This window comes from Biomphalaria glabrata, chromosome 13, assembly GCF_947242115.1.
Source record: "Biomphalaria glabrata chromosome 13, xgBioGlab47.1, whole genome shotgun sequence".
In the NCBI taxonomy this organism is placed as follows: domain Eukaryota; kingdom Metazoa; phylum Mollusca; class Gastropoda; family Planorbidae; genus Biomphalaria; species Biomphalaria glabrata.
The window spans coordinates 17,890,078-17,901,043 of NC_074723.1; the positions used below are offsets into that span (position 1 = coordinate 17,890,078).

Below are 10,966 nucleotides of genomic sequence, written 5' to 3' on the forward strand. Positions count from 1 at the left end.
GACAAGCAAAAAATAGTCTCCGAATTAGCCAGTTTATTTTTAGATTAATGGCAACTTTGCTCTATCTTCTAAATCACACTTTGCATTCACTCCATGTTACTTCTTCAAATACACACACGTAAACAAAATAAATCTTATGTTTTAGACACTTTCTGAATCATGTCCCTTGTGATCACTCCACTTGGTGTTGGAGCCATAGCTGATGCCAAACCTTGACTGACTGCTTCACTGTGTTTTTTCTTGACAAATTCACACAAACTCTGAAGTTAAAACAGAAAGGCTTCTTTAAAAAAAAAAATTGGTTTGAATTTAAAGTACACTGTACTGTGATAATTATTCTTGATTAATTTTTTTTTTTTATTTTTTTATACACAAAGTTCATTACTACATTTTTCATTAATAATCTGAAAACAGCATAATTTTTTTTCTATTTAAAGCTAAACCAGTATTACCTGGAAGGTTCTTGGCTCATAAAGTGACAAGAATGCTAACATCTTACGATTTAGTGCAATGTTGGACTGCAAAAAACACAAAGTAAAAATTAAGTCATTTGCATTAAAACACCAAACTTTTAAAAACTCATAAATGTTTAAAACCAGTTAAAACATTAAAATTTAAAGTAAAAAGAGTCCTAAAGAACATCTAAAAAGAATACCTCATAGAGTGATTTCATAAATGAAGAATACTGAACACCATGTTGTGCACATCCTGCGGCTATTCTAAATGTAAATATCTGAATGGTGTACAAAATATTCAGGATGTTAACATTATTATAATTATGAGCTCAAAAACATTTTATGAAACATCTCAAACATATAAACTATTAATTAAAAACTAATAAGAAAATTATGGGTAAAAATGTGTTGATTATTAAAAACAATGCCAAATTTAAACTCTTCAGGTTGATAGTAAACAATGTTAATCATTTTATTATTATTATTATATTATTATAGCTTTTATATAGCGCTACTTTCATGCTTATAGCATGCTCAGAGCGCTTTTGGTCCAATCTCATTTGTGGACCAGTGGGGGGGGGGGGGGGGGGTTATATAGGAGTTGGTTTTCCGTGCTGCCTTTAGGTGCTCAGTAAACACAACTCTGCCCGAGTCGGGTGTCGAACCTCGAGCCCCCTTCTAGGTAGCCAAGACAAGCCAAGTTCAAGCACACTTAGCCTCTCCACCACGCATCCCATTTTTTATGGAAGTCATATTAGGACTCCCAAGCAACCATTTAAATCCAACATACTTTGTCAATATAAGTCAATATAAAAAATTGTTATCTGGCCTCCTATTATATGTTTCATGATTAGTTTCAGCACTAAAAACATCAAACTACATTTATGTTTCATTAGTTTAATTAGCAACACATAGCCAATGTTATGTTTCACCACATGTCAAAAACTGCACTGTTTACTCACATAGTTAATTTGCTTTCGTCTCACTGATCTGAATTTTGTGGCAAAGTAAAGATAGTGGCGACCCTCTCTTCTTCCGATTCTATAACAATTCCACAATCTATTGCGGAAAGGCTTAATAAAGAAAGAATTGCATGTTAATATTTTAAAAGAAGTTTATAACACAATAATACTTTTTAAACTCTAAAATTCATACAATGGGTTACAATAGAAAATTTTTTATTTCTAGTTCCCTTGAAGAATAACACTTTTAATTGTAACATTTTATTTTAAACGTTTATATAAAATTTTGTTTTTTGTCAAAATAATGTTGTACTAAATGTAATTAAGTTATATTTATGCATGTGTTCTTCTGTGTGTTAATTACATGTTTCACTGAAAAAAAAATGCTAAAAAATATTTTTTTAAAAGCTATAAAAATGTATGTATATGCAAAAAGTATTTAAATTTTCTTTAAAACCATTTAATAGGCAGCCTGCATCAAATTAGTACAAATGTTTTATACTTTTTAAAATGAACAATTATTTACAATGGTATAAAAAAATTGATGAATGGCTAAAAAAAAATGTCATCAAAGCAATAACAATGTAGCCCTATAGCCTACAATTATTGATCGACCAGGTGCGCTTAAGGCCTTGGTGTGAAACAGTTTTTACATGTACTGAGCTTGTGAGAAGTGTATATGTGCTATACTAAGTATGGTCTACAAGATTGTCAAAATCAGAAGGGATAGTGAGCCCCCACCCCCCACCCCCCCCCCACCCATGTCCACTAAGCATTCTAGAAGAGCGGAGATGCTAAAAAAAACAAAAAACTAGTCAAAGAGAGAGAGCAGTAAGCAATCACAGATCGAACTGGTACTGGTACCAAAATGGCTAAGTTGTGACAGACCCACACACTGAGCTAATGAAGTTGCATTACAGGGGAAAAATGACCCAGTAGCAACAATAAGATACGGTAGAGAGAAGACTAACTGAAATGACTCCTCCTCTTCTCCCTTGCAAGGTTTTTCCCTTAGCATGATGAGCAAGGTTAGGCCCTACAGGTAAAACTTAAATGACCTTGATATGAGGTTATTTGCAAGCCGAGAAAGAAAATGTGGAATTAGGAAAAAATGGAAAACAGCTTGTGTTGATGTAAAAAGAAAATGATTTCAAGTAGTATGAATTTTTTAAAAAGCATGTCTTAGATCCTTTGATGGGTCTGATGAATCTTTGATGTTGCTGACCACTTTTCTAGAAAGAAGAATCATGTCAAAGATTTTTATGCATGACCATACCCACCCTACCCCTCTTTCATAAAGTACATTACATTTTTATCTATCTACAAAAGGATGACAAAGTCATTGATTTTTTTTTTTGTGTCAGTCCATTATATAGCTATAAAAATTGAAATGTAAAAAATGGCTGGGAATTGGTTTATGTAGGTAGGGTGGTCAATGTTCAAACTTTATTTACTCTACTCTCTAGATTTATGTGACTATCTAAGATGTCTAAGTATCTTCTATAGTAGATTCTTATATCTGAACACAGACTTTCGGGAACTAGGTCAAATTTGTATTTTATTTTTTATTTGGTGAAGGTTTAACTTACAAAAAAAAAGTGAAAGCAGATTCTTATTCTTCAACTAAAGGACAATAAAAATAGCTGTGTTCCTTTGTATTACCACCCATAGTCAAGATTTTATTTTAAAATAAATTGGGTCACTTCATGCTCCTATATTGAACACAGTTTTTGGGCTTTCTCCTCACTTGGAAAGTGAGCACTGTCATTGAACACCACTATGTAATTACTAATAAATTATATCAGTGTTACTTAAAATTTTTTTTAGATTGTATTAAATGAAGTAGATTCACTTTTGCAATATGTATTTATATTTATAGTCTATTTCCTCATATACCGTACTCTCTCTCTGTCTTTCTTTCTAACTAGAATCTATCTATAATATATATATATATCGTTTATAGTTTATTTATTTATATACCTATGTAATCTATGTGTAGAAACAGACAGAAATAAATCTGTATTTTTGTTCCGCTTTTCCAAAGCAGATGGCAGTTTTTTAGATACTCTATAACCAAGTATGTAAAGCTATTGTTTTAACCTCCCCCGCCAATTCATACTCATATAAGGGATGAAGGCTATATTATTAACCTGTTTGATCGTAGGCTGGTGGATATATCAAAATAAGCTTCCAAACATCTTTAGAAAGACATTCCAATCACATTCATACTGTTAGCTGTTAAATAAAATTAAAAAAGGAGGTGTTTCAACGATAATAATGAATTTGACACATTCTCCTATAGTGCACAAGGCAAAATCGTAATAAGAAATATTATTGGGATTAATAAATCTATGAGTTTTTCAATGAATAAACATGACCTAGATCGAGATATCTAGAATATATAATTTATGAATGAAAGAAAAAGTGCGGGCTGCTAATTTGAAGCCAGAGAACATGCCCACTGCAGGTGATCACGCCAGGCGAGCGCTGGTGGTGATGAGAGGTATACACTAAACGTGTAGTGTCACAATCTATCATACAGGCAGTGGAGGGAAGGGGGAGAGAGTCATGAAAAGACAAAGAAAAGCATCTATGGGAGGGATGGGATGTTAAGGTGTAACAAAATGAACATCAAAATTATGAAAAGAGGGTCCTTGGATGGGAATTAAAAGAAAGAGACAGAGAATACATCTAGGCTAGTTGAAATTATCATGTTTATTAAATTATAATAATTAATTTATAGATCTATAATTTATATAGATTTATTTCTGTCTGTTTCTACACATAGATAAATATAGGTAGGCATATATAAATAAATAAATCTATAAACGATATATATATAGACAGAGAGAAAGGCAATATACTATAAATACATATTGCAGAAGTGAATCTACTTCTTTTAATACAATCTAAATAATTTTTAATTAACGCAGATATAATTTATTAGCAATAACAGTGGTGTTTCTTAACAGTGCTCAATGTGCGCTAAAGGAGAAAGCACAAAAACTGCATTGCCGTTTATTATAGGGGCATGAAGTGACCTGATTTATTTTAAAATAAAATCTTGACTATGAGTGGTAATTCAAAGAAACACAGCTATTTTTATAGTCCATAAGTTGCAGAATAAGAAACTGCTTTCAGTTTTTTTGTAAGTTAAATCGTCACCAAATAAAAAAATAAAATAAAAATTTGACCTAGTTCCCGAATACGGTGTGCCTAATATAAGAATCTACTATATATATTATTAGTAAAACAGGACTGACTACTCATACTAGTAGTTTTTTTTTTTATATTATTACTACTGACCACATTTAAATTATAATAAATATAATAATTATAAAGGCATCCACCAACATGATTCAAATCAAAAGAGTTGAATGTAGATATAGTAGGCTACTAAACGTTCTAGATCTAGAATCTTATATTATTTTTGTATGTCATTATAATTCATTTAATTATTAATTTAATAATTACCCAAGTCAGCCTCCTGTACATCTGACGTTTCCAAACCCTGTCTGCATTAGTGACCATTTTCGTTTTTCGCACAAACAATCGAAGTGTAAGAAAAACCATGTTTATTTGTGTATCTTGTCCTTGATGATCTAGACTCGATTTATTCTAGAATTAGAAAATCTAGATCTATATCTTAAAAGATATGTAGTCTATAGATCTAGATCTAGAAAGATCTATCTACTTTTTACTCATAAAGTTAGTCAATTTCATATGGCCAAGGTGATTCTTGTTATTACTTTAGTCTTTAGCAGTTTTAAAACAAATGATAGATTTATATAGGTTATAGTTTTAGATGTCAACTATACTTCAGATATATTTTATTTGTTTGTAAAATGTTTTACATGTTTCGGATGTTCCTTCAGAGTTGAAGATAGTTTACTTCCTAGTCCAAACCTCCCGCAGGACGACGGGGGATGGGAGCGGGCAGGATTTGAACCCTCGACCATCGATAAATCCGAACGACAGTCCAGCGCGCAAACCTCACGACCAGGCAGCCATCCTGGGAAACTCCGATGGTTTTGACCATTTTTTGATATATGTGTTTTGATTTACAGATAATGAATATATTATTCTTTTTTTTATTTGCAAGAATAACTTAGTAATTATATGCTACTCAAATCCTATACTAATCCGAGCACCGGTGCTTGTCTTCCGCGAATTTATTGTAAAACAAGCAGTGAAGCACCCGAGGTAGATCTATTATAGTCTAGACTAGCAGCTGACTAGCTCTAAATCATGTGATGATGTACTGATGTAGTGTAGGCATTTTTTAAAATAATTTTACTAGAATGACTAGATCTAAAATTAATTAAGTGGGTTAAGATATCATTTAGAACTAGACTTGTGCAGTTACATCACTTGACGATAGATTTACTTGATTAGTACTACATCTACCAGATCTATAATAGAGCCATATAGTAATAGAACTGTCTTCTCATCATTGTGTTTTACGAACCAAACATCAGATATTTCTTTCTTTGTAAACAATTTTAGTAATCAAGGCAAAGATCTAAGCTTTAAATTAGTATTATTAACTATATTTTGTTATGACATGATTAGGATTTAGTTATTTGTTTTGGGAATAAGGGGAAAGTTTTAATTAGCGACAAGTGACGTGACAGATCTTTAAAAAATAAGAACGCTCTAAGTGACGCTAAAAGGAAGACGCTTCTTGTAGAGTAGTAGACTTGAGTACGACATAATTGACATCGGACGATTCCCTTCTTGAGTATTAAACATATTTGTAGAACAACATATCAGCGTCGACTACATATTTGATTGTTTCGGCCTTTCGCCGGTGTTACTGAAGTAGTTGAGTTCAGCGTTACTTCCAGTCAGATCTACACTAGTCTAGACAGATTGCCAAGAATCAACACCGCGCGGAGGCCTTAACAATTTACATCATTTACAATGTACGTAATATTTATTTTTTCTAGTTGAGCTTCTTGTTATCTAGACAGTTATAGTTGTATTATAACTTATATTGTCATATATTATTTTCTATCTTTATATCTAGACTTTACAGAATAAATAATAAAATATTTGAATCTATATCACTATATCTATAATGAAAAAAAATCTGTGAGTTATATCTAGAGAAAGTTAAAAAAAATTTTCTTGTATTTATGTCTAATTTTTGAGTTTCAACTTTCTATCCTGTTTTTTTTTTAAATTAATTTAAATTGAATCATTGTTAGATAATACATGGCAGGAGTTTGAGCCTTATATGTTTGTAAATGTGGATGCTGTAAGTACATGAATACAGAAAATGAAAATATATGCTGTACAAAAATTCACAAAGTATCACTGAAAATGTCTTCCAATAACCTGCCATGTATAAGCCATCATCCAGGATTCAGGCCTGTTTGTTTGGACAAAGACAGTCTACAAACTGCACATCACAATTACAGAGAACCATTTGGAGACCTTTTTGATGATAAACATGAGCAATTATAATAATTTTTATTATCCATAATATAAGGAAATGTGTCTTACAATATGCATTACACCAAACAAAACAACTTATAAAAACCAAAATATACATTCACAAAGCAATATTGATTTAAACATACATAATTTATATTCATAACTATATAATGTAATATATAAGTTTAGAGTCGATTCTTTTAAAATAATGTTTCTCTACCTAAAAAAAAATATCACAATGTTAGACGAGATGTTAAGAATGATACAATTTTGTACATTATTCATGCGTAACTTCCATTTTAGACTGTCTGGGAAGAAGCATTAGAGTTCCTCTTCCATCCTGTGTAGTGAACAAGATCAGAAAAGAATTTCCAGAAGACACAAAACAGGTTTCAAGCCATGCTAAAATGGCTACAAAAGTTTTGAAAATAAAATGTGTATATATAGCATGAACAAAAAATATATTTAAGTTTAAATAAAAGTTGCAAATCTTATTTACAGTCTATGGTACAGTGTTATTTATACAGATTTAAAACAGTGTCAATCTCTTTATATTGTCCCAAGATGGCCGTTCAAATTTTGAACATAATGGCTCTGGTATGTGATACACATATTCAGTGAGGCTCTTTGTCAATTCTTTTGGGTCCTTGCGAAATACATCGAACAAATAGTTCATAAGCCTATGAACATAAACTGAAAAATAAATAAAAATTTTGGAAATACCTAAAATAAATGTACGAGCAATGTAACATAACATAACATAATGTGTAAATATAATTTCAGTTCCATAAACCTAGCTGTCAGACATTTGCTATGTAATTAAGATAAAAGTATTTGTTGTTGTTAAAAGACTTTTGCGTTAGTTTCAAAAGAAATGATATACATAAATTTCAACCTTGTGTTGGAGATTTCTTTTGTTATTTGATGCTGTAGTCTTCTTTATTGTATTTTGGAAAAATTATACTATATCATACATTTCCTTCCTTGTCTGTGTAATCAGTTTCCTCTCCATAATTTTCATTGTAGTGCATGGCTGCAATGTGGAGTCTAGTTAACAAATAAATGAAAAGGAAATTTAGAAATATGGAACTCAAAAATAGTATTACAAACAGGTTGATGAAATATTATATGTATCAGTATAGTATTATTTACCTGCTTTGCATTCCTAAATAAGAAAAAGCAGTGTGCTTTGGTGCAAATTTTATCACAAGACTGTAGAATGATTCCAGAGCAGCTGTTTGGTGTATTGGAGATATTTTGCACACACTTTCATAATCCTCAATTCCTGTAAAGCATTAATGTAGAAAAAAAAGTCAAAATATTTCAAGATCATCCTTCCGTTGGTGAGAAAACATTTTAACTTATCTTGGGGAAACCTGTTTAACTTTAATTTAATATAGTGGATCAAGAAAATACTCACCAGGCTCATACCAATCTTTATAGAATGTCCATAGCTACATCTCTGTCTGGGTACCAGTATCTTTCATGATTGTCATACAACATTGTGTATCTAAACAATTAATGAGAGTAAAATTTAAAAACAATTATAATATAAGCAATGAATTTAAATAAAGTCTACAATTCTTTTTGGTGACAAAATGAAAAAAAAAACTTACATTTACTTCTTTTATGTGATTGTATATTGCACTGCACTTTTTTGTTTCCGGTTTCAAATGTGTCTGTCTGTATAGATGTACACATATGATATACTGGTAGTTTCACTGGATCAGCCACAGTAGCTACCTCTGAGACACTAGTTAAATCACTCTCAGTAGTCTCAGGTACAAGTACTACAGTTGCATTATCGTTGATTAGACTTTTCAATCGCTGAAATAAATTTTGATTAAAATGACTCGGACGTAAAACAAAAAAAAAAAATTGGCAAGGTTCCAACAAAAGTTCTAGAAAGACTACAATTTAAAGTTAAGTTTTTCCTCTTAGCTACATCTCTAGACCTAGATATCTAGATTTGACATGGACCATAATTATCATTGTGAACTAGTCCAGATCCTATTTTATCTTTGGTTATAGATCTATCTAATCTAGGCTTGGGCAGAGCAATAATTTTTATAGTGGATCTAAGATTATTAAAAGTAAAAATGTCTGAATTTCAGTCTGAATATTATGCTTTATTGCCGCTTTATTAGCTATAATGATATGTAAAGTTTATTATTTTCTAATTCACTAATTGACACTCTATCTAGTACATTCTAATAAGTCTAGAGAATAACTAATAATAATTACCTTCAGTGCATTACGTTTCACTAATGCCTTAGATTTTCTTTTTGAGCCAGAATAAGTCTCAGTAGTAGATCTATCACTATCATTAATTATTGAATTCTTTGCCTTTGGCCTGGAAATCCAATGTATTGTTGGTACTGCACATGATATTAACTTCAATTTTTTTTCAAAGCCCATTTCCACAGCAATGAAGTTGCTGAAACAGCTTCTCTCAAAATGGTTTGAGCATAAATAGGAATTTGCATATGCCTTTGTAAAATATTTGCTCTTCAGCCGAATAAATTTTTCCCATTTTCCCTTCAAAACTTCATCTCTTGGAAACAAATGAAAAGAGACATTAATTTCTGTGTCCGCATACTTGCTGATTTTATCTTTGTGATTGGAACTACTGCAACAAGCTGAAGAACAGTATTTCATTGTCTTCAAGTAGAACTAGAGGTTTAGATCTAGATCTAGAATATTATTTATAAACAAGACAGATTATAAATCAACGTGGAGACTGGCTGTGAAGCGTAAGTATAAATGCGATCTGCTGGAGTTAGAGAGTTTTTTCGGTTATATAGGTCTAGTTGTGACGTCATGTCTTTTAAAACTATAAACATCTCGCAGAACCCGGTTTTTTTTTTTAGATTTATTAAATATAAAATTTTCTGAGCATTTAAATAAAAAATGATATAATGTTTACTATTACAACTTTTTACGCAGAATTTAAATATGTCAATAACTAAAATAAAAAAAAACTATCGGAGTTTCCCTAAGTAGGCATAATATTTTTTTTAGAAATAATTATAATAATATAATAATAATCATTCCATGAGGAAATTAGAAACAAAATATACATTCACATTAGTTTCACTAAATGTAATATGTGAAATGTTTAAATCTTCTAATAGAACCAAATTAATTTAATTAAAAAAACAAGGAACATAAAAAATTGTTGTTGTTTTTAAAAATTCCTCCTTCAAGATTTGAAGACTTTTTCTAAGAGCTATGATTTTGCTCTAAATAATTAAAGAATGATAGAATTTAAAAAAAAATGTTTTACCCCGACCTAATATCCCCCCCCCCCTTCCAACCCGAAATAAATTCTGGTTAAGCAAATGTATAGATCTAAATCTACTTAATTCTACTTAGATTATATAAGGTTGTAATGATGGGGTTATAATATAGAGTCTAGATCCAGACTTAGAAGACGGCCAGTGGACAAAATGTTTCTGAATGTCTGTCTATCTATTTAACTCTTTAATGAATACATGCGGGAGTACCTGCTGACGTGCGTGTGTTAAAGATATTATTCAAATGTCTAGACCTCCAGACCAAATTTAATTTTAAAGATTATTTTATTTGGAAAAATCATAATGGCCAAACCAGATATTTTCCCAGTGAGGCCAATTAGTAATTCTTTTTCCAAAAATATACATAAACTATCAAATTTCTAGAAAGTTGTGAGAGCCATTTTCATACAGGTTCCATTTTTTCGACACGATGAAAATAAGACCTGATATATGTTGCTCTATAACAGTGATGCACAGACTATGTTCCCTATGATGCAGTGCAATACCGGTATGAGGTTTAGGCTATAATCAGGATCTTCGAAACTTCTGCAAAACTGCTGAGCATAATAAAGTGTCCTAGACTCAGCTCTTTTTTTTTTATGATATGCTCTCACAAAAACAAAAGCACAGTTCTTATTTCATATGCTATGACAAATTCCTATATAAATGCTCTATCTACCAATTAGTGCCAATGAAGCTTAATTGCATCAGCTAGGAAAAACAAAGGCGAAATTCGGGCATGGGACCCGTGTAGAATTTTATAGAAGATATATTGATGATGGGCTTGGCATAACATCTCTGACAGAGGATGAAC

At 31.1% G+C, this 10,966-nt stretch overlaps 2 protein-coding genes across 2 annotated transcripts; both read right to left on the minus strand.

Annotated features, from left to right (window-relative positions):
* Window positions 1-11: 11 nt before the first annotated feature.
* Window positions 12-5,193, minus strand: LOC106057421 (39S ribosomal protein L20, mitochondrial-like). The gene is made up of 5 exons (XM_013214594.2): window positions 4,892-5,193; window positions 1,418-1,528; window positions 656-733; window positions 453-518; window positions 12-260 (listed from the first exon to the last, which is right to left on the minus strand). The coding sequence occupies exons 1-5, from the start codon at window positions 4,988-4,990 to the stop codon at window positions 135-137; spliced, it is 480 nt and encodes a 159-aa protein (XP_013070048.1). The 5' UTR covers window positions 4,991-5,193; the 3' UTR covers window positions 12-134.
* Window positions 5,194-8,008: 2,815 nt separating this feature from the next.
* LOC106057423 (uncharacterized) lies at window positions 8,009-9,651 on the minus strand. The gene is made up of 4 exons (XM_013214598.2): window positions 9,101-9,651; window positions 8,473-8,683; window positions 8,277-8,366; window positions 8,009-8,141 (listed from the first exon to the last, which is right to left on the minus strand). Exons 1-3 carry the CDS (start codon window positions 9,512-9,514, stop codon window positions 8,311-8,313), a joined length of 681 nt encoding a protein of 226 aa, XP_013070052.2. The 5' UTR covers window positions 9,515-9,651; the 3' UTR covers window positions 8,009-8,141; window positions 8,277-8,310.
* Between the last annotated feature and the right edge of the window lie 1,315 nt (window positions 9,652-10,966).